The sequence below is a fragment of the Salvelinus alpinus genome, chromosome 23, assembly GCF_045679555.1.
Source record: "Salvelinus alpinus chromosome 23, SLU_Salpinus.1, whole genome shotgun sequence".
Lineage (NCBI taxonomy): Eukaryota > Metazoa > Chordata > Actinopteri > Salmoniformes > Salmonidae > Salvelinus > Salvelinus alpinus.
In genome coordinates this window covers 15,475,254-15,499,675 of record NC_092108.1, presented here as the reverse complement: position 1 = coordinate 15,499,675, position 24,422 = coordinate 15,475,254, and the positions used below count along the sequence as shown (strand labels likewise).

At 45.0% G+C, this 24,422-nt stretch overlaps 1 protein-coding gene across 1 annotated transcript in view; it reads left to right on the top strand.

The window, feature by feature from the left end:
- Positions 1 to 24,422, top strand: part of LOC139550325 (protein unc-13 homolog A-like) — a 112,506-nt gene that overhangs the window by 29,493 nt on the left and 58,591 nt on the right. Inside the window, exons 6-10 of the mRNA XM_071361154.1 lie at positions 3,615 to 3,685; positions 5,538 to 5,604; positions 7,616 to 7,645; positions 17,719 to 17,935; positions 22,470 to 23,549. Of these exons, the coding sequence (XP_071217255.1) occupies positions 3,615 to 3,685; positions 5,538 to 5,604; positions 7,616 to 7,645; positions 17,719 to 17,935; positions 22,470 to 23,549 (1,465 nt within the window). The remainder of the gene's footprint in view (positions 1 to 3,614; positions 3,686 to 5,537; positions 5,605 to 7,615; positions 7,646 to 17,718; positions 17,936 to 22,469; positions 23,550 to 24,422) is intronic.

The window sequence follows — 24,422 nt, the reverse complement described above, 5'->3', positions numbered from 1 at the left end:
CAATCAGGTGGAAGGGCTTGTATTTTACTGAAAATTAAAAGTGGCCAACGTTGGGTCTGTGGTTCGGCTACGGTCAGCCATTGTCTACATATTGTGCAAATGTTTACATGTTTACGTCGCGTGCAAATTGTGTTAGTATTGAAAATACAAAACGGAAATACAAACTGACAGAACCATATGCAAACCAGCGTATTGAAAGAGGTGCTCATAATACTTCCCTGTGGATATTCTGCCTCAGATTACTTTCGACACGAGGACAAAATCAGCAGACAACAGGTCAAGTAAGTCAAAATGAAGTGTCTTCAACATTCTGACTTGTATTGGGAATATTCGGAAATATCGAGCGTACATGTTAGAGACGAGACTGTAAGTCTTCCACTCTCAGATTCTAAAAGGGGCAAACAGTAGTTTAGATGTCTCTAATCATATTTGTACGTGTCACTGTCCACACTCCACATACACAGTCATGCCAGAGAAGCATCTTAATGTGAACATAATCACACCTGAACCTACATTCTGATCTTTAGCTGAGTTATCCAGGGTCTTATATTCATTAGTGTACAACGTAACAAAACATTTTGCAATGGAAAATGAAAACAAGTGTTTCTCATTGGACAAGACCTGGTAGTCCCTCCCGGTTTCGGCCCATTTGCTTCCGTTTCGTTGCTAGTGAATACAACGCCTTATTAGCTCATTGTTATGGATGTATCCAAATAAATGTCACTAGAAAACAGCTTAAACAAATGCAAATGCAGCTACTTTGCTGTTATTCTGGCTGCACTTTTGGACGTGACTATACCGTAGTTGGCTAGTTGGTTAGCCGTAGTTGGCTAGCTAGCAAGCAAGGGATAAGAACGTTGCCAGCCAGTATGTCCATGGAACATTTAGAACGAATGATTGGGTCGCGCCCATAGATGCAGAACGAAAAGACTGAATGACTGGCAGGGCCGGCCCTGGACGTTCTGCTTCCCTGGGCAAGACAAAAAACGTCCGCCCTCTTATCCCCGCTAAACTATGTACAGCGGGGATCGGCAATAGTTTTGGCCTAAAAATTGGAGAAACAGAACATAATAGCAGCCCAATCCACATGCCTATGCTACAAAATAAACACTTTTTTTGAACACATCTGGTTAGTAGGCTATATAATCAGTTCAATGTCAATTACATAGCCTAATATTTTAAATCTGATTACATTGATAAAATCACCAATGTCTCTATTAAATTCGTTTTTTATATTTCTGTGTGCATTATTTGGGGAAAAACATATTGCAATCAAAAGAAAATGTTTGGCTGAAAAAGTCTCAAAAGAAAGGTGGATAATGAAATAGAAGTTTCAGGGAAGAATGGACAGAGAAATAGACATTCTTACCATATTTCTCCAATGTCAAACCACTGTCTTGTTTGCAACAGCTGTTTGCAAATAATAAAATCTTAGACATCCTTAGGAATCTATGCATGGCACTTTCAAAAGTTACTTTTCCACCCAGACAGACGCTCTACCGAAGCAGAAAACTGTAAGCTTCAACTGCTGGCTATTCCTCCATTGCGTAACCCAACAACAGAAGCACTTCCCTAAAAGCTGCCTGGGTTTAAACAAACTTCTTCTCTTTTCAGAAAGTGAAAAGCTCAATTAATAGGGACAGATTAGCAAAGTCAATTTGTTTGTCTCCTTGAAAATTATAGGCTACAGCTTAGCTTCAGAATGTCCTAGAGAGGAATCAATATATCCCCATAAGCATCCGAGTCACGTCTTTCGTGTGCATTTTAAAACTTGTTTCTACCATAAGGCATCACGGAGTTAAGCATTGTTGTAGAACGCTTCATATAATCCGGATACTTTGTGTATTTATTTCAAAATAGAAATAGAAAGCTAACAATAGGTGTCCTTTCTGCCCTTTCCTTTAACAAAGGGTTTGGGATACCCTCATTCAATTCGAGCCCAAACACACAAACACACCAAGCCCTTCCCAGACACGGGGGTATTTAAGGAGTGTATGCGACAGTATTGTAGGATTTGGCTATACCGACATCTATAGATATCATAATTGTGTTTGTCAAACATGTAGGCCTACCACGTTTTTAAATAGGAAGAAATAGGCTCCAATTCTACATGTAATTGTATGAGTAAGGCCCCATAAAACATGCTTGTGCGCGCGTGCAGATATAGGAGGTCCCTTGCCAGGAAAAAATGAATTTTACTTTAACCTCAGCATCGGAGAGTTACAATGTTGCAATCACTATGCAGCCAGCTACCTAAAGTAGGAACAATTGTTTCTTACTGATAATATGACACTTGTTATCCCACATGGCACGACCACACAATTGCTACAATAAAAATAACACTTTTCTTTAATATATTTAACATATCATTTAATATTCCTGTAGAACTGTAAAAAGAGTGAGATCATTTGAGTTTTGGAGTGCTTTCATAAATGCATGGCGGGCCTCGTTTCGCTGGAGCAGTTTAAAATAAGCTTTCTGTCAATGACCCAGCCTTAACGAATTTAGTTTATTTACATATCGAATTTGATTGTCGAACATCAGATTCAGCATTTCTTAATTTCGTCACCGCCTAGAGTGGCCTCTTTCCTCTGCTGTGGTGCTGCATTGCAGTCAGCGATGTTTTCTCTCGGTAGCTGTCCAGGGTCCTGAAATAAAATAATCAAAGCGAGAGAGAGATTAGGATGTATTCTATTGAAGTTTAAAAATTACAGAGAAAACAGGCGATAGATAATTGAGTAATCTTACAAATTACTCGGTGATAGAATTAATGCGAGTTTATGATCAACGCTTACCTTTTCAAAGACAAGTTGACTCGCATGGCCTTCCTGGCAGCAAAAACATGCACTGCCTCTTGGAGGTAGATTTTGTAACGCACGTGTTTCATAGCCTCCACCCGGCTCTGCCATCTCGTGCTGCTGAGGGATTTCACTGTGAGTCCATCTTTTACGTTCTCTTCCACCACGTCCCAGCCGTGTATAGATCCGGATACAAATCTCTTGGATGGTGTTAAAAACTCAGCCGCTTCGAAGCAACACAATGCTGCGTTAGAGAGAACCAGGTTCAGCGAGTGCGTGTGCTTGGCCGAAAAAAGGCCCTCGGATTGATATCCTGCAGCCGCAGCAGCACCACTGTCATCGGGGACGTGGAGCGACGAATCTGAGTCCGGGACCCAAATAGTAGGGTCCCTGCTGGCATTGTTTGGAGGTATGGCTAGGCCTGGTGCGATCGAATGTTCTTGTCCACCCAGAGAGCTGTCATCATCGGTAGAAGTGGATGGCTCGGAATCCTCCTGTTCGCCCTCTTCGCTGCTAGAACCATTGAACGGGGGCTCGTCCATCTCGCATATTCAAACATTATTTGAATATATTGGTAACCCGTTGTATAAAAGTGATAATGCCGTCTAAACCGCTGTCTCGGGCCTAACAACATCCGTGCCAATATATCCTCCAAACACCGGCATCTCGGCCGTTATCAATTATGTAAGTTATCCAAGTAAAACGCCTGTTGGAAAGCTTAATGTTAATTGCTGTGGTGTGTGCATGTGCGAGGGTATAGACCTACATGTGTGTGTGCGGGTCAGCTGTGATTTTTTGTTGGGCTCTTGTTTTCAGATATCCCTGAGGAAGAGGCACGCTATTGGGCCAAAAAACTGGAGCAACTCAATGCCATGAGAGACCAGGATGTAAGCTGTTGTCAAACACATATACAGTTGAAGTCGGAAGTTTACATACACTTAGGTTGGAGTCATTAAACTATTTTTCAACAACTCCACAAATTTCTTCTTAACAAACTATAGTTTTGGCAAGTCGGTTAGGACATCTACTTTGTGCATGACACAAGTAATTTTTCCAACAATTGTTTACAGACAGATTTCACTTATAATTCACTGTATCACAATTCCAGTGGGTCAGAAGTTTACATGCACTAAATTGACTGTGCCTTTAAACATCTTGGAAAATTCCATAAAATTATGTCATGGCTTTAGAAGCTTCTGATAGGCTAATTGACATAATTTGAGTCAATTGGAGGTGTACCTGTGGCTGTATTTCAAGGCCTACCTTCAAACTCAGTGCCTCTTTGCTTGACATCATGGGAAAATCAAAAGAAATCAGCCAAGACCTCAGAAAAAAATATTGTAGACCTCCACAAGTCTGGTTCATCCTTGGGAGCAATTTCCAAACGCCTGAAGGTACCACGTTCATCTGTACAAACAACAGTACGCAAGTATAAACACCATGGGACCACGCAGCCGTCACACCTATCAGGAAGGAGACGTGTTCTGTCTCCTAGAGATGAACGTTATTTGTTGCGAAAAGTGCAAATCAATCCCAGAACAACAGCAAAGGACCTTGTGAAGATGCTGGAGGAAACAGGTACAAAAGTATCAATATCCACAGTAAAATGAGTCCTATATCGACATAACCTGAAAGGCCGCTCAGCAAGGAAGAAGCCACTGCTCCAAAACCGCCATAAAAAAAGCCAGACTATGGTTTGCAACTGCACATGGGGACAAAGATCGTTCTTTTTGGAGAAATGTCCTCTGGTCTGATGAAACAAAAATAGAACTGTTTGGCCATAATGACCATCATTATGTTTGGAGGAAAAAGTGGGAGGCTTGCAAGCCGAAGAACACCATCCCAACCGTGAAGCACGGTGGTGGCAGCATCATGTTGTGGGGGTGCTTTGCTGCAGGAGGGGCTGGTGCACTTCACAAAATAGATGGCATCATGAGGCAGGAAAATTATGTGGATATATTGAAGCAACATCTCAAAACATCAGTCAGGAACTTAAGCTTGGTCGCAAATGGGTCTTCCAAATGGACAATGACCCCAAGCATACTTCCAAAGTTGTGGCAAAATGGCTTCAATCCTATAGAAATTTTGTGGGCAGAACTGCAAAAGCATGTGCGAGCAAGGAGGCCTACAAACCTATCTCAGTTACACCAGCTCTGTCAGGAGGAATGGGCCAAAATTCACCCAACTTATTGTGGGAAGCTTGTGGAAGGCTACCTGAAACGTTTGACCCAAGTTAAACAATTTAAAGGCAATGCTACCAAATACTTATTGAGTGTATGTAAACTTCTGACCCACTGGGAATGTGATGAAAGAAATAAAAGCTGAAATAAATCATTCTCTCTACTATTATTCTGGCATTCCACATTCTTAAAATAAAGTGGTGATCCTAACTGACCTAAAACAGGGAATTTTTACTCTGATTAAATGTCAGGAATTGTGAAAAACTGAGTTTAATTGTATTTGGCTGAGGTGTATGTAAACTTCCAACTTCAACTGTAATGGCTCACCCTCTATTACACAGTAAAATTACTTTGAATGATATACAGTGTGTTATATTTACTGCATATGCCATTATATATGCCATTCAGTAGAGGCGTTTTATCCAAAGCGACTTACAGTCATGCATGCATATATATTCACGTAAGGGTGGCCGCAGCAGGACCCAGGATCCATGACCTTTGGCTTTGCAAGCTCCATGCTCTACCGACTGAGGCAAATATTATGTGTGATGTATTTCAGATAACTAACCAGGACTCGTACCAGGAAGACCCGGAGCGACCACTTCCTGTCCCAGGGACACAGTGCTGTGAGTTATCCACCAATCACTGGGCTTGTCTGATACAGGTGTTTGCGATTAACCAAAGAGCGTCAACTCTTCGATATCGCCCTGTCAGTTCTGTGAGAGATATTTGTGTGTGTGTGTGTGTGTGTGTGTGTGTGTGTGTGTGTGTGTGTGTGTGTGTGTGTGTGTGTGTGTGTGTGTGTGTGTGTGTGTGTGTGTGTGTGTGTGTGTGTGTGTGTGTGTGTGTGTGTGTGTGTGTGTGTGTGTGTGTGTGTGTATCTGGGTGTATCCACAATGATAAAGTGAAACATCAATATGAGTATTAAATATATAGAAGCATCTCTACTGGATTCAGTATTTCTGGTGGTGTCAGTCAATGTTTCTGGTGGTGTCAGTCAATGTTTCTGGTGGTGTCAGTCATTGTTTCTGGTGATGTCGGTCAATGTTTCTATTCTGGTGGTGTCAGTCATTATTTCTGGTGGTGTCAGTCATTGTTTCTGATGGTGTCAGTCATTGTTTCTGGTGATGTCAGTTAGTGTTTCTGGTGGTGTCAGTCAGAGTGTTTCTGGTGGTGTCAATCAGTGTTTTTGTTGGTGTCAATCAGTGTTTCTGGTGGTGTCAGTCAGTGTTTCTGGTGGTGTCAGTCAGTGTTTCTGGTGGTGTCAATCAGTGTTTCTGGTGGTGTCAGTCAGAGTGTTTCTGGTGGTGTCAGTCAGAGTGTTTCTGTTGGTGTCAATCAGTGTTTTTGTTGGTGTCAATCAGTGTTTCTGGTGGTGTCAGTCAGTGTTTCTGGTGGTGTCAGTCAATGTTTCTGGTGGTGTCAGTCAATGTTTCTGTTCTGGTGGTGTCCGTCAATGTTTCTGGTGGTGTCAGTCAATGTTTCTGTTCTGGTGGTGTCAGTCAATGTTTCTGGTGATGTCAGTCATTGTTTCTGGTGGTGTCAGTCAATGTTTCTGGTGGTGTCAGTCAGTGTTTCTGGTGGTGTCAGTAATTGTTTCTGGTGATGTCAGTCATTGTTTCTGGTGATGTCAGTCATTGTTTCTGGTGGTGTCAGTCATTGTTTCTGGTGATGTCAGTCATTGTTTCTGGTGATGTCAGTCAATGTTTCTCTTCTGGTGGTGTCAGTCATTATTTCTGGTGGTGTCAGTCATTGTTTCTGGTGGTGTCAGTCATTGTTTCTGGTGATGCCAGTTAGTGTTTCTGGTGGTGTCAGTCAGAGTGTTTCTGGTGGTGTCAATCAGTGTTTTTGTTGGTGTCAATCAGTGTTTCTGGTGGTGTCAGTCAATGTTTCTGGTTGTGTCAGTCAGTGTTTCTGGTGGTGTCAATCAGTGTTTCTGGTGGTGTCAGTCAATGTTTCTGGTGGTGTCAGTCAATGTTTCTGGTGGTGTCAGTCAGTGTTTCTGGTGGTGTCAATCAGTGTTTCTGGTGGTGTCAGTCAATGTTTCTGGTGGTGTCAATCAGTGTTTCTGGTGGTGTCAGTCAATGTTTCTGGTGGTGTCAGTCAGTGTTTCTGGTGGTGTCAGTCAGTGTTTCTGGTGGTGTCAGTCAGTGTTTCTGGTGGTGTCAGTCAGTGTTTCTGGTGGTCAGTCTGAGTGTTTCTGTTGGTGTCAATCAGAATGCTTCTGGTGGTGTCAGTCAGAGTGTTTGTCTACTGACTGACACCACGAGGGGGAGGGGGAGGGGATGAGTGGAGCGGGACGGACGAGGACTCTAGCTGTCTGACAGCCAGCCCCCACTGTGTCTTCCTACACACACACATGCGTGCGCACACAAACACACACACTCAGACAAACAGAGACCTCAGCAAACTAGCCTACTTGTTGGCATGAAAACATTTCCTACCAATAACAATGCATGGCAGTCTGTACCTAAAAGTACCCTTACTTTAGCACAGCATACTATGCAGTAAGTAAGACACACATACCATCAGTGCAAACAGTTCAATTAAAGTGTTCTAAAACCCATGAAATTATTTAGATATTGTCATATTCAGAATGTTTCATAATTCATCTTAAAACATTCTGTTTCTTTGTAGGTAACTGGAGTCTGTGGGGAGACCAACAAAGTGAGTTACCTTTAATGCACCCTCTGTTTCTATTATTCTCTCTCTCTCTCTCTCTCTCTCTCTCTCTCTCTCTCTCTCTCTCTCTCTCTCTCTCTCTCTCTCTCTCTCTCTCTCTCTCTCTCTCTCTCTCTCTCTCTCTCTCTCTCTCTCTCTCTCTCTCTCTCGCTCTCTCACTTTATCTCTCTCTCTTTCTCTTTCTCTTTCTCTTTCTCTCTCACTTTATCTCTCTCTCTTTCTCTTTCTCTCTCACTTTCTCTTTCTCTTTCTCTCTCTCTCTTTCTTTCTCTTTCTCTTTCTCTCTCTCTTTCTTTCTCTTTCTCTTTCTCTTTCTCTTTTTCTCTCTCTCCCCCTCTCTCTCCCCCTCTCTCTCTCTTTCTCTCTCTCTTTTTCTCTCTCTCCCCCCTCTCTCTCTTTCTCTCTCTCTTTTTCTCTCTCTCCCCCTCTCTCTTTCTCTCTCTCTTTTTCTCTCTCTTTATTTCTCTCTCATTCTTTCTTTTTTTCTCTTTAAATTAATTGAAATAAAATTTAAGAGGCTTTATTGGCATGGGAAACATATGTTTACATTGCCAAAGCAAGTGGAATAGATTATAAACAAAAGTGATTTTTTTAAATAAAAATGTACGGTAAAAATTAAGCTCACAAAATATCAAATAGTTAAAGAACAAAATGGAAAATAAATTAACATAAATATGGGTTGTATTTACAATGGTGTTTGTTCTTCACTGGTTGCCCTTTTCTTGTGGCAACAGGTCACAAATATTGCTGCTGTGATGGCACACAGTGGTATTTCACCCAATAGACATGGGAGTTTATCAAAATTAGATTTGTTTTGGAATTCTTTGTGGATCTGTGTAATCTGAGGGAAATATGTGTCTCTAATGTGGTCATACATTGGGCAGGAGGTTAGGAAGTGCAGCTCAGTTTCCACCTCATGTTGTGGACAGTGTGCACGTAGCCTGTCTTCTCTTGAGAACCAGATCAGCCTTTCTCAATAGCAATGCTATGCTCACTGAGTCTGTACATAGTCAAAGCTTTCCTTAAGTTTGGGTCAGTCACAGTGGTCAGGTATTCTGCCACTGTGTACTCTCTGTTTTGGGCCAAATTGCATTCTAGTTTTTTTGTTAATTCTTTCCAATGTGTCAAGTAATTATCTTTTTGTTTTCTCATGATTGGGTCTAATTGTGTTGCTGTCCTGGGGATCTGTGGGGTCTGTTTGTGTTTGTGAACAGAGTCCCAGGACCAGCTTGCTTAGGGGACTCTTCTCCAGGTTCATCTCTCTGTAGGTGATGGATTTGTTATGGAAGGTTTGGTAATCGCTTCCTTTTAGGTGGTTGTAGAATTTAACGTCTCTTTTCTGGATTTTGACAATGAGCAGGTATTGGCCTAATTCTGCTCTGCATGCATTATTTGGTGTTTTACGTTGTACACAGGATATTTTTGCAGAATTCTGCATGCAGAATATCAATTTGGTGTTTGTCCCATTTTGTCAATTCTTGGTTGGTGAGCAGACCCCAGACCTCACAACCACAAAGGGCAATGGGTTTAATAACTGATTCAAGTATTTTTGGCCAGATCCTAATTCTATGTCAAATTTTATGTTCCTTTTGATGGCATAGAAGGCCCTTCTTGCCTTGTCTCTGAGATCGTTCACAGCTTTGTGGAAGTTACCTGTGGCGCTGATGTTTAGGCCGAGGTATGTATAGTTTTTTGTGTGCTCTAGGGCAACGGTGTCTAGATGGAATTTGTATTTGTGGTCCTGGAGACTGGACCTTTTTTGGAGCACCATTATTATTGTCTTATTGAGATTTACTGTCAGGGCCCCGGTCTGGCACAATCTGTGCAGAAGATCTAGGTTCTGCGGTAGGCCCTCTTTGGTTGGTGACAGAAGCACCAGATCATCAGCAAACAGTAGACATTTGACTTCAGATTGTAGTAGGGTGAGGTCGGTGCTGCAGACTGTTCTAGTGCCCTCACCAATTCATTGATAAGCTGCATCCCACGGCCCTGTCTCACCCCCTGGCCCTGTCTCACCCCACGGCCCTGTCTCACCCCACGGCCCTGTGGAAAGAAATGTGTGTTTTTTGCCAATTTTAACCACAGACTTGTTATTTGTGTACATGGATTTTATAATGTTGTATGTTTTTCCCCCAACACCACTTTATCAATTTGTATAACAGGCCCTAATGCCAAATTGAGTCAAAAGCTTTTTTGAAATCAACAAGGACCCGGTGAGAGAAACAGTCACTAATAGTCGGCAGAACCCAGAAGATGAGGCAGACTCAGCAGTACTAGAAATGGTGGTTTAATAAAAGGACAAGATCTTCAGGCAAAGAATATAAATCCACCACGTCCAAAAATAAAGCCAAGAGGCACAAAATGGATATCCTCCAAAATACAAAGAAACTCCACAAAGTGGTAAAAAAACAGCAGGGAAAAACAAACCTCAAAAGACTACTCAAAAATACACAAGCACTAAACCAGAGAACCTCTGGAAAACCCAATAAGAGAAATATGTTCACAACAATGCTGGGGCTGGGTGCTAACATACAAACACTGAGCAAAGAACTGAGGAACACACAGGGTTTAAATACTAACAAGGGAACGACACACAGGTGCAAACAATAATTAGAGCAAGGAAAAAACAAAAGGTACAAAAAAGGTGCAATGGGGACATCTAGTGACCAAAACCTGAACAGTCCTGGCCAAAACCTGACAAACAAAGCATGAGAAGACTTTGCTTTGCTTTGTTTTGTTTTGTTTGTTTGTCAATTAGGGTGTGCAGGGTGAATACGTGGTCTATCGTACAGTAATTTGGTAAAAAGCCAATTTGACATTTGCTCAGTACATTGTTTTCACTGAGGAAATGTATGAGTCTGCTATTAATGATCATGCAGAGGATTTTCCCAAAGTTGCTGTTGATGCATATCCCACGGTAGTTATTGGGGTCAAATTTGTCTCCACTTATGTGGATTGGGGTGATCCGTCCTTGGTTCCAAATATTGGGAAAGATTCCAGAGCTGAGAATGATGTTATAGAGTTTAAGTATAGCCAATTGGAATTCGTGGTCTGTATATTTTATAATTTCATTTAGGATACCATCAACACCACAGGGCTTTTTGTGTTGGAGGGTTTGTATTTTGTCCTGTAGTTCATTCAATGTAATTGGAGAATCCAGTGGGTTCTGGTAGTCTTTAATAGTTGATTCTATGATTTGTATTTGATCTTGTATATGTTTTTGTTCTTTGTTCTTTGTTCTTTGTTATAGAGCCAAAAAGATTGGAGAAGTGGTTTTCCCATCTCTGTTTTGGATAGATAACTCTTCATGTTGTTGTTTGCTTAGTGTTTTCCAATTTTCCCAGAAGTGGTTAGATTCTATGGATTGTTGAATTACATTGAGCTGATTTCTGACCTGCTGTTCCTTCTTTTCCCGTAGTGTATTTCTGTATTGTTTTAGTGATTCACCATAGTGAAGGCGTAGACTCAGGGTTTCTGGGTCTCTATGCTCTTGGTTGGATAGGGTTCTCAATTTCTTTCTTAGGTTTTTGCATTCTTCATCAAACCATTTGTCATTGTTGTTAATTTTCTTAGGTTGTCTGCTTGACATTTTTTGATTTGATAGGGAAGCTGAGAGGTCAAATATACTGTTTAGGTTTTCTACTGACAAGTTTACACCTTCACTATTACAGTGGTATGTTTTGTCCAGGAAGTTGTCTAAAAGTGATTGAATTTGTTGTTGCCTAATTGTTTTTTGGTAGGTTTCCACACTGCATTCTTTCCATCTATAGCATTTGTTTATATTACTCAGTTCCTTTGGCTTTGATGCCTCATGAGTGAGTATTGGTCTGTTCAAGTAGACTGTGATTTTGCTGTGATCTGATAGGGGTGTCAGTGGGCTGACTATGAATGCTCTGAGAGACTCTGGGTTGAAGTCAGCGATAAAGTAGTCTACAGTACTACTGCCAAGAGATGAGCTATAGGTGTACCTACCGTAGGAGTCCCCTTGAAGCCTACCATTGACTATCGACATTCCCAGCGTGCGACAGAGCTGCAGAAGTTTTGACCCGTTTTTGTTGGTTATGCTGTCGTAGTTGTGTCTAGGGGGGTATACAAGGGAGGAAATGCTGTCACCTTCAGGTATGTATTTGTCCCTCTGTCTGCTGAGGGTGTCAGGTTCTTTTCTAGTTCTTGTCTTTCTCTCTCTGTATCACTCTCTCTTGGTCTCTCTCTCTCTGTCTATCTATCTATCTATCTATCTCTTTCTTTCTTTCTCTCTCTCTCTCTCTCTCTCTCTCTCTCTCTCTCTCTCTCTCTCTCTCTCTCTCTCTCTCTCTCTCTCTCTCTCTCTCTCTCTCTCTCTTTCTCTTTCTCTCTTTCTCTCTTTCTCTCTTTCTCTCTCTCTCTTTCTCTCTCTTTCTTTTTCTTTCTCTCTCTCTCTTTCTCTCTCTTTCTTTTTCTTTCTCTTTCTCTCTCTCTCTTTCTCTCTCTCTTTCTCTCTCTCTTTTTCTTTCTTTCTTTCTTTCTTTTTCTTTCTCTTTCTCTCTTTCTTTTTCTTTCTCTTTCTCTCTCTCTCTCTCTCTCTCTTTCTTTCTTTCTTTTTCTTTCTCTTTCTCTCTTTCTTTTTCTTTCTCTTCCTCTCTCTCTTTTCTCAATCTCTGTCTCTCTTCTTCTTTGTGATTAGCTGATGGTCTCATACAAGCATGGCTTCTCGATCAGACTCATCACTGCAGTGTTGCTAATCCACCTCCATTCACTTACTGTATAGTAGCCTAGGAAGGGAGGGAGTGGGAGGGGGAGAGGGAGGGAGAGAGAGACATGGGATTATGAAGAGATGGTATATATATATAATAACATATTGCAAAACTCCTCAAAAATAACCTCCAACCCACTGGCTTGTGTGGGAAGGGTTAAGATGCCTGTACTGTTTACACAGCAAGACGAGATAGATTCAAAACACTCTAGACGGAGGCGTTATGCTCTGGCAGCCTTTGTCAGGGTTCTGAAAGTCGATGATGATGATGATTACGATTGATTAATGTGGATTAAGGCAGCTCCCCGCACCTCTCTGATTCAGAAGGGTTGGGTTAAATGCAGAAGACACATTCAGTTGAATACATTCAGTCGTACAACTGACTAGGTATCCCCCTTTCCCTAATTTAACCTTTATTTAACTAGGCAAGTCAGTTAAGAACAAATTCCTATTTACAATGACGGCCTACTCCGTCCAAACCCCGATGACACTGGGCCTATTGTGCACCGCCTTATTAGACTCCCAATCACAGCCAGATATGATACAGCCTGGATTCAAACCAGGTACTATGGTGACACCTCTTGCACTGAGATGCAGTGCCTTAGACCTCTGCGCCACTCGAGAGCCTAATGACGAATAGATGGCTTGCTCTGAGGGTGATTCAGCCCTGCTCAACTTCCCCTCCAACTGGGACCCTTTAGTCTCTGATCTATGGCAGCCTATAACCCTGTACTACACCTAGAAATTGAGATGATAGAATGTACAGTGTGGTGGCATATTTCTGCTTTACCATATGAGGAGAGTTACAAACTACACACCAGTCAGAGTTACACTTAAACTACATATTTTTTAATAAGAGCTTTGCAATAGCCCTTTGACTTTCAACAATTCACTATTTCTAATGACCCGTTGAGAAGTCCCAACAGAAAAGTACAAAGATCTTTTATAGCCAAGATACACCCCTCTCAACTTACATGACGAATCACAGATCTTAGGAACAGTTCACAAAGGTTAAGATTTGTATGAAAGATATCTATAAAACATAGCAGACAGTTACTGCTGTGTCAACAGTTCTCATTGTAAAGACCAGTGTCTGGCCCCCTCACTCCAAAAGGGAACCGTCTCTCCCTGATACGGCAAAGAACAGAACCATTAGCTCATGTTATCTGGAATGCTGAAAGTTTGGACACACCAACTCATTCCAGAGTTTATCTTTATTTTGACTATTTTCTACATTGTAGAATAATAGTGAAGACATCAAAACGATGAAATAACACATATTGAATCATGTAGTAACCAAAAAAAGTGTTAAACAAATCAAAATATGTTTTATATTTGAGATTCTTCAAAGTAGCCACCCTTTGCCTTGGTGACAGCTTTGCACACTCTTGGCATTCACTCAGCCAGCTTCATGAGGTAGTCACCTGAAATGCATTTCAAGTTAATTTGTTGAATTTCTTTCCTTCTTAATGCATTTGAGAGAATAAGTTGTGTTGTGACAAGGTATTGGTGGTATACAGAAGATAGCCCTATTAGGTAAAAGACCATGTCCATATTATGACAAGAACAGCTCGAATAAGCAAAGAGAAACAACAGTCAATCATTACTTTAAGACATGAAGGTCAGTCAATCCAGAACATTTCAAGAAATTTGAAAGTTTCTTCAAGTGCAGTCGCAAAAACCATCAAGCCCTAATAATGATACTGGCTCTCATGAGGACCGCCACAGGAAAGGAAGACCCAGAGTTACCTCAGCTGCAGAGGATAAGTTCATTAGAATCAACTGCACCTCAGATTGCAGCCCAAATAAATGCTTCACATAGTTCAAGTAACAGACACAACATCAACTGTTCAGAGGAGACTGCGTGAATCAGACCTTCATGGTTGAATTGCTGCAAATAAACCACTACTAAAGTACACCAAAAATAAAAAGCGACTTGCTTGGGCCAAGAAACACAAGCAATGGACATTAGACTGGTGGATGATGAGTCCAAATTTGAGATTTTTGGTTCCAACCGCCGTGTCTGTGAGACGCAGAGTCGGTGAACGGATGATCTCCGCATGTGTGGTTCCCACCGTGAAGCATGGAAGAGGAGGTGTGATGGTGTGGGGGTGCTTTGCTGGTGACACTGTCTATGATTTATTTAGAATTCAAGGCACACTTAACCAGCATGGCTACCACAGCATTCTGCAGCGATACGCCATCCCATCTGGTTTGGGCTTAGTGGGACTATCATTTGTTTTTCAACAGGACAAAACATGACTCCAGGCTGTGTAAGGGCTATTTAACCAAGAAGGAGAGTGATGGAGTGCTGCATCAGATGACATGGCCTCCACAATCACCCGTCCTCAACTCAATTGAGATTTGGGATGAGTTGGACCGCAGAGTGAAGGAAAAGCAGATAACAAGTGCTCAGCATATGTGGGAACTCCTTCAAGACTGTTGGAAAAGCATTCCTCATGAAGCTGGTTGAGAGAATGCCAAGAGTGTGCAAAGCTGTCATCAAGGCAAAGGGTGGCTACTTTGAAGAATCTAAAATATATTTTGATTTGTTTAACACTTCTTTGGTTACTGCATGATTCTATACGCGTTATTTCATAGTTTTGATGTCTTCACTATTATTCTACAATGTAGAAAGTAGTAAAAAGAAAGAAAAACCCTTGAATGAGTAGATGAGAACTTTTGACTGGTACTGTAGATGATGTGGAGTACAGAGCCGTGACGGATCTAGATGACCTATTTTTATGACTGCACTCTGAGTGACCTGGTGAGATGAGCTCTATTGGAGTTCTATGGTTGGTGTTGAAACGGTCCACATTAACTGGGATAGCATTCTGCTAAGTGTGCATTGTGAACGAGTGGTTTTGATCATTCTGCTAAGTGTGCATTGTGAACGAGTGGTTTTGATCATTCTGCTGAGTGTGCATTGTGAACGAGTGGTTTTGATCATTCTGCTAAGTGTGCATTGTGAACGAGTGGTTTTGATCATTCTGCTGAGTGTGCATTGTGAACGAGTGGTTTTGATCATTCTGCTAAGTGTGCATTGTGAACGAGTGGTTTTGATCATTCTGCTGAGTGTGCATTGTGAACGAGTGGTTTTGATCATTCTGCTGAGTGTGCATTGTGAACGAGTGGTTTTGATCATTCTGCTGAGTGTGCATTGTGAACGAGTGGTTTTGATCATTCTGCTGAGTGTGCATTGTGAACGAGTGGTTTTGATCATTCTGCTAAGTGTGCATTGTGAACGAGTGGTTTTGATCATTCTGCTGAGTGTGCATTGTGAACGAGTGGTTTTGATCATTCTGCTGAGTGTGCATTGTGAACGAGTGGTTTTGATCATTCTGCTAAGTGTGCATTGTGAACGAGTGGTTTTGAACATTCTGCTGCTTCTTATTTATCCTCCTCTGGGAATAATAATGTAATGAAGTTCTCTCTTGAATCTGCGATCCACTTAGAAAGTGAAAATGCTTCTTTAAAGCTGAGTTCAAACAGACCATCTGACAAAATGTAGAGTGATTTAGACTGAATTTCAACAGTCTGGCAGTATGACTGGGCGAGATGTAGTCAGAGTCCTGTGTGAACAGGTTCCAGTGTTCTAAAATCTGAACACAACGGACGAATCGGAATCAGTCCAGTTGAGATGATTCTAGATTTTATCCGATGGTCTGTGTGAACGACAGTTCTTCACCTCCACAATGTAAAGCCAGCTTTAGTTTCACCCACTCTCTCAAGAGAGTCTGAGTCAGTCCTTGATTAAAGGGATAGAATGGAAAGTGTCAGTACTGCACACCTCCATGGGTATGTCCCAAATGGCACCCTATTCTCTATATAGTGCACTTCTTTTGCCCACTACTAAAGTAGTGCACTATATGAGGAATAATGTGGAATTTGGGACACACTACATGACTATTATTAACCCTGTGTCCTCTCATCTAATCTCCTCTCCACTCATCTAATCTCCTCTCATCTAATCTCCACTCCTCTCCTTTCATCTAATCTCCTCTCATCTAATCTTCACTCCTCTCATCTAATCTCCACTCCACTCCTCTCCTGTCATCTAATCTCCTCTCCACTCCTCTCCTCTCATCTAATCTCCTCTCATCTAATCTCCTCCCCTCTCATCTAATCTCCTCTCCACTCCTCTCATCTCATCTCCTCTATTCTTCTCTCATCTAATCTCCTCTCATCTCCTCTCATCTAATCTCCTCTCATCTCATCTCATCTAATCTCCTCTCATCTAATCTCCACTCCTCTCATCTAATCTCCACTCCTCTCATCTCATCTCCTCTCATCTAATCTCCTCTACTCTCCTCTCATCTAATCTCCTCTCATCTAATCTCCTCTCATCTAATCTCCACTCCTCTCATCTAATCTCCACTCCTCTCATCTAATCTCCTCTCATCTAATCTCCTCTCATCTAATCTCCTCTCATCTCATCTCATCTAATCTTCTCTCCTCTCATCTAATCTCCTCTCATCTAATCTCCTCTCCTCTCATCTAATCTCCTCTCATCTAATCTCCACTCCTCTCATCTAATCTCCTCTCCTCTCATCTAATCTCCTCTCATCTAATCTCCACTCCTCTCATCTAATCTCCACTCCACTCCTCTCCTCTCATCTAATCTCCACTCCTCTCATCTAATCTCCTCTCCTCTCATCTAATCTAATCTCCTCTCATCTAATCTCCACTCCTCTCATCTAATCTCCTCTCCTCTCATCTAATCTCCTCTCATCTCCTCTCCACTCCTCTCATCTAATCTCCACTCCTCTCCTCTCCTCTCATCTAATCTCCTCTCCACTCCTCTCCTCTCATCTAATCTCCTCTATTCTTCTCTCATCTAATCTCCTCTATTCTCCTCTCCACTCCTCTCATCTAATCTCCTCTCATCTCATCTAATCTCCACTCCTCTCCTCTCATCTAATCTCCACTCCTCTCATCTAATCTCCTCTCATCTAATCTCCACTCCTCTCATCTAATCTCCACTCCACTCCTCTCCTCTCATCTAATCTCCACTCCACTCCTCTCCTCTCATCTAATCTCCACTCCTCTCATCTAATCTCCTCTCATCTAATCTCCACTCCTCTCCTCTCCTCTCATCTAATCTCCTCTCCACTCCTCTCCTCTCATCTAATCTCCTCTATTCTTCTCTCATCTAATCTCCTCTATTCTCCTCTCCACTCCTCTCATCTAATCTCCTCTCATCTCATCTAATCTCCTCTCCACTCCTCTCATCTAATCTCCTCTATTCTTCTCTCATCTAATCTCCTCTATTCTCCTCTCATCTAATCTCCACTCCTCTCATCTAATCTCCCCTCCTCTCCTCCAGATGAGGACCCAGACAGTGCTGTGGATGACAGAGACAGTGACTACCGCAGTGAGACCAGTAACAGCATCCCTCCCCCCTACTATACCACGTCTCAGCCCAACGCTTCCGTCCACCAGTACCCCATCAGAGACCAGCAGCACCGCCAGGGGACCCGCCCCTCCTCCTACCCCCCATCCAACAGCTGTGGCCCCCTCAACTACCACCAGAGGGCCATCAGGTATGTGTGTCTCTACTGCTCCTCTCTGTCTGTATACTCCCTGCTCTCCTGCTCCTCTCTGTCTGTATACTCCCTGGTCTTCTGCTCCTCTCTGTCTGTTTACTCCCTGCTCTCCTGCTCCTCTCTGTCTGTATACTCCCTGGTCTCCTGCTCCTCTCTGTCTGTTTACTCCCTGGTCTCCTGCTCCTCTCTGTCTGTATACTCCCTGGTCTCCTGCTCCTCTCTGTCTGTATACTCCCTGGTCTCCTGCTCCTCTCTGTCTGTTTACTCCCTGGTCTCCTGCTCCTCTCTGTCTGTATACTCCCTGGTCTCCTGCTCCTCTCTGTCTGTATACTCCCTGGTCTCCTGCTCCTCTCTGTCTGTATACTCCCTGGTCTCCTGCTCCTCTCTGTCTGTTTACTCCCTGCTCTCCTGCTCCTCTCTGTCTGTTTACTCCCTGGTCTCCTGCTCCTCTCTGTCTGTTTACTCCCTGGTCTCCTGCTCCTCTCTGTCTGTATACTCCCTGGTGTCCTGCTCCAGCTCAGTGCTTACCTTGCAGGTATGTTCCTCTCAGCCTGAGGAAAAGACACACTACCCTGAGTGTCCCCCCTGACTGTGTCCCCCTGACTGTGTCCCCCCTGACTTTGTCCCATGAGTGTGTCCCCTGACTGAGTCCGCTGCTCGCTGCTTCTTCGTGCATTATTCAACAAACAATCTCATGGTCAATACTGCACAAATGTTTTGATGTGTGTGAGTGTGTGTATCCTCTCCTCCTCTCCTTCTCTCTTCATTGCTCTCCCTCTCCCCCTTCTCTCTCCTCTCTCTCCCCTCTCTCCCCTCTCTCTCCCCTCTCTCCCCTCTCTCCCTTTCCCCCCTCTCCCCCTCTCTCCCTCTCCCCCCTCTCTCCCTCTCCCTCCCTCTCTCTCCCACCTCTCCCTCTCCCTCCTTCTCTCTCCCACCTCTCTCTCTCCTCCCTATCCCCCCTATCCCCCTCTCCCCCTCTTCTCCCCCCTCCCTCTCTCCCTCTCCCCCCTCCCCCCCTCTCCCCCTCACCCCCCTCTTCCCCTCTCTCTCCCCTCTCCACGCCTCTCTCCCTCTCCCCCTCTCTCCTCTCCTTCTCTCTTCATTGCTCACCCCCTCTTCCTCTGTGTCTCCCCCCTCTCTCCCCCTCTCTCCCTCCCTCTACCCCCCTCTCTCCCCCCTCTCCCCGTCTCTCCCTCTCCCCATCTCTCTCTCCCCCCTCTCTCCCTCTCCCCCCTCTCTCCTCTCCTTCTCTCTACATTGCTCACCCCCTCTTCCTCTGCCCCCCCTCTCCCTCCCTCTCTCCCCCTCTCTCCCTCCCTCTACCCCCTTCTCTCTCTCCCCCTATGTCCCCCCTCTCTCTCCATTCTTTCTTTAATAGCCTCATTTATCATGGAGTATAAATACTCCTCCCGTGTTTGTTCTCTGCGAGGATGCTTGTTCTTTTTCATTTGTCAGCTTTCTGTTCTGCTCTATTTCTCTCTCTCTCTCGTTTTCTCTTTCCTTCTCTCTCTTTCTCCTTCTCTCTCTCTCTTTCTCGCTCCTTCTGTCTCTCTCTCATTTATTTCTCTCTCTGTCTGACACTGCTGTTTCGCTTACCTCTTATCGATTAACCATCAGTTTAGTGGGTTTTACCTTCACAGTCAGGTGTTATAGCAGAGCGTTTTACTATTGCTCAGGGATGCTCTGGATATTGTGTACTTTACGAAAGTGTCTGTCTGTCCCTCCATGGTAATGACTATTTCTTACTCTTCCTTTCCTTCCTCATTTCCCACTTCCTCCCTCCTCCACCTTTCTCTCGTCCTGTCCCCACTTCCTCCCTCCTCCACCTTTCGCTCGTATTGTCTCCACTTCCTCCCTCCTCCACCTTTCTCTCGTCCTGTCTCCACTTTCTCCCTACTCCACCTTTCTCTCGTCCTGTCTCCACTTCCTCCCTCCTCCACCTTTCTCTCGTTCTGTCTCTACTTCCTCCCTCCACCTTTCTCTCGTCCTGTCTCTACTTCCTCCCTCCACCTTTCTCTCGTCCTGTCTCTACTTCCTCCCTCCTCCACCTTTCTCTCGTCCTGTCTCCACTTCCTCCCTCCTCCACCTTTCTCTCGTCCTGTCTCCACTTCCTCCCTACTCCACCTTTCTCTCGTTCTGTCTCCACTTCCTCCCTCCTCCACCTTTCTCTCGTCCTGTCTCTACTTCCTCCCTCCACCTTTCTCGTCCTGTCTCCACTTCCCTCCTCCACCTTTCTCTCATACTGTCTCTACTTCCTCCCTCCTCCACCTTTCTCTCATACTGTCTCTACTTCCTCCCTCCTCCACCTTTCTCTCGTACTGTCTCTACTTCCTCCCTCCTCCACCTTTCTCTCGTACTGTCTCTACTTCCTCCCTCCTCCACCTTTCTCTCGTCCTGTCTCCACTTCCTCCCTCCTCCACCTTTCTCTCGTACTGTCTCTACTTTCTACCTCCTCCACCTTTCTCTCATACTGTCTCTACTTCCTCCCTCCTCCACCTTTCTCTTGTCCTGTCTCTACTTTCTACCTCCTCCACCTTTCTCTCGTCCTGTCTCTACTTCCTCCCTCCACCTTTCTCGTCCTGTCTCCACTTCCCTCCTCCACCTTTCTCTCGTCCTGTCTCCACTTTCTCCCTCCTCCACCTTTCTCTCGTCCTGTCTCTACTTCCTCCCTCCTCCACCTTTCTCTCATACTGTCTCTACTTCCTCCCTCCTCCACCTTTCTCTCATACTGTCTCTACTTCCTCCCTCCTCCACCTTTCTCTCGTCCTGTCTCTACTTCCTCCCTCCTCCACCTTTCTCTCGTCCTGTCTCTACTTCCTCCCTCCTCCACCTTTCTCTCGTACTGTCTCTACTTCCTCCCTCCTCCACCTTTCTCTCGTACTGTCTCTACTTCCTCCCTCCTCCACCTTTCTCTCGTACTGTCTCTACTTTCTACCTCCTCCACCTTTCTCTCATACTGTCTCTACTTCCTCCCTCCTCCACCTTTCTCTCGTCCTGTCTCTACTTTCTACCTCCTCCACCTTTCTCTCATACTGTCTCTACTTCCTCCCTCCTCCACCTTTCTCTCGTACTGTCTCCACTTCCTCCCTCCTCCACCTTTCTCTCATACTGTCTCTACTTTCTACCTCCTCCACCTTTCTCTCATACTGTCTCTACTTCCTCCCTCCTCCACCTTTCTCTCGTACTGTCTCTACTTTCTACCTCCTCCACCTTTCTCTCATACTGTCTCTACTTCCTCCCTCCTCCACCTTTCTCTCGTACTGTCTCCACTTCCTCCCTCCTCCACCTTTCTCTCGTCCTGTCTCTACTTTCTACCTCCTCCACCTTTCTCTCATACTGTCTCTACTTCCTCCCTCCTCCACCTTTCTCTCGTCCTGTCTCCACTTCCTCCCTCCTCCACCTTTCTCTCATACTGTCTCTACTTCCTCCCTCCTCCACCTTTCTCTCATCCTGTCTCTACTTCCTCCCTCCACCTTTCTCGTCCTGTCTCCACTTCCCTCCTCCACTTTCTCTCGTCCTGTCTCCACTTTCTCCCTCCTCCACCTTTCTCTCGTCCTGTCTCCACTTTCTCCCTCCTCCACCTTTCTCTCATCCTGTCTCTACTTCCTCCCTCCACCTTTCTCGTCCTGTCTCCACTTCCCTCCTCCACTTTCTCTCGTCCTGTCTCCACTTTCTCCCTCCTCCACCTTTCTCTCGTCCTGTCTCCACTTTCTACCTCCTCCACCTTTCTCTCATACTGTCTCTACTTCCTCCCTCCTCCACCTTTCTCTCGTACTGTCTCCACTTCCTCCCTCCTCCACCTTTCTCTCGTCCTGTCTCTACTTTCTACCTCCTCCACCTTTCTCTCATACTGTCTCTACTTCCTCCCTCCTCCACCTTTCTCTCGTCCTGTCTCCACTTCCTCCCTCCTCCACCTTTCTCTCATACTGTCTCTACTTCCTCCCTCCTCCACCTTTCTCTCATCCTGTCTCTACTTCCTCCCTCCACCTTTCTCGTCCTGTCTCCACTTCCCTCCTCCACTTTCTCTCGTCCTGTCTCCACTTTCTCCCTCCTCCACCTTTCTCTCGTCCTGTCTCCACTTTCTCCCTCCTCCACCTTTCTCTCGTCCTGTCTCTACTTCCTCCCTCCACCTTTCTCGTCCTGTCTCCACTTCCCTCCTCCACCTTTCTCTCGTTCTGTCTCCACTTCCTCCCTCCTCCACCTTTCTCTCGTACTGTCTCTGCTTCCTCCCTCCTCCACCTTTCTCTCGTACTGTCTCTACTTCCTCCCTCCTCCACCTTTCTCTCGTACTGTCTCCGCTTCCTCCCTCCTCCACCTTTCTCTCATACTGTCTCTACTTCCTCCCTCCTCCACCTTTCTCTCGTACTGTCTCTACTTCCTCCCTCCTCCACCTTTCTCTCATACTGTCTCTACTTCCTCCCTCCTCCACCTTTCTCTCATCCTGTCTCTACTGTCTACCTCCTGTTACTTCTCTCTTCCTTGTCTCTCACTCTTTCTCTCTTCTTTTTCTCCTCCCCCCTCTCCTCTCCAGCCCTACGGGGAGCTATGCGTCGTCGGCAGAGTTGAGTCGCTGCAGCAGCCAGCTGAGTGAGGAGGAGTACGGCCCGGAGTACAGAGAGAGGGATCCTTACGATGAGAACGACTCTTACCACTCCTGTCACTCCTCTGTCACCTACAGCAAGGGCTCTCCCGACTGGGACCCTGACGAGACCCACGGGGGGTACAGCGATGAGGGGGGCTACAGTAAGGACGGGGGTGAGGAGGGGGCCCTCTATGAGGAGGATGACGGGGGCCTGTATGAGGAAGAGGGGACATATGAAGGAGAGGAGGGCGAGATTTATGACGATGAGGATTACCCTCTGGACGGCACCCTCAGTGAGGATATGGAGGTCCCCTACACCCCCACCCCCAACAGCACGGCACCCCCCACACTCGACGTCCCCGGTGCTTCTAGACCCCCCCTGGAAAAACAGCCTTCTCTGCATCAACATCAGGCGCCACCCAGCCAGCCGCCCAGCCAAGCCCCAAATCAAGCCCCCCCTCCGGCCAAGGCTCCAGGAGGACAGCCCCTGGGTCAGCCACCCACCCAGGCCCCTCAACCACAGTCTCAGCCCCAGCCAGTCCCCGGCCCAGCACCGGCCCAGTCCTTCTTCTCCATGGCAAAGCCCTTCTCAGCAGCAGTAACAGGCCTGGCCTCATCTTTTCTGTCTTCTGGACTCCCCACTGCCCAACCTGCCCAGGCTCACCCCCCAGGCTCACAACCCCAGCCCCAGACTGCCTCCTCCATTCCCCCATCTCACCCTGCCACCGGCACCCCTTCCCCTCAGGGCACCCAGTCCACAACCACTGCCTCTCCGTCCCAGCCGACCCCCTCCACTGCCCCCCCCTCTCAGGCCCAGCCCCCTGCCCAAACAACCCCCCAATCAGAGGGCCCCGATTCCAAACACCCCCTGCCGGAGGACCAACACCTTCTAGAGGAAGACGAACCCCTTCCACCCGAGGTTAGGATCCCCACCCCCATAGAGGAGGAACCTATGGAAGATGAGGAGCTGAGGTTTGACGAGAGCCGCCCCCCCACCCCCCTAGAGGAGGTTGAGCCCATCCCTGAGAGGTAAACCCCCCTCCCAAATCTCTAATCTTTTAGCCTTTCTGTTCTATGGGAGCAACAGGGGCATTTGTTTTATTGGGCCACCATATTGGGTGGACTGTGAAAAAGAACATGGATATGCGTCTAAAATGACCCCCTATTCCCCCTATATAGTGCACTACCTTTGACCAGTATTACCTATATAGTGCACTACCTTTGACCAGTATTACCTATATAGTGCACTACCTTTGACCAGTATTACCTATATAGTGCACTACCTTTGACCAGTATTACCTATATAGTGCACTACCTTTGACCAGTATTACCTATATAGTGCACTACCTTTGACCAGTATTACCTATATAGTGCACTACCTTTGACCAGTATTACCTATATAGTGCACTACCTTTGACCAGTATTACCTATATAGTGCACTACCTTTGACCAGTATTACCTATATAGTGCACTACCTTTGACCAGTATTACCTATATAGTGCACTACCTTTGACCAGTATTACCTATATAGTGCACTACCTTTGACCAGTATTACCTATATAGTGCACTACCTTTGACCAGTATTACCTATATAGTGCACTACCTTTGACCAGTATTACCTATATAGTGCACTACCTTTGACCAGTATTACCTATATAGTGCACTACCTTTGACCAGTATTACCGATATAGTGCACTACCTTTGACCAGTATTACTTATATAGTGCACTACCTTTGACCAGTATTACCTATATAGTGCACTACCTTTGACCAGTATTACCTATATAGTGCACTACCTTTGACCAGTATTACCTATATAGTGCACTACCTTTGACCAGTATTACCTATATAGTGCACTACCTTTGACCAGTATTACCTATATAGTGCACTACCTTTGACCAGT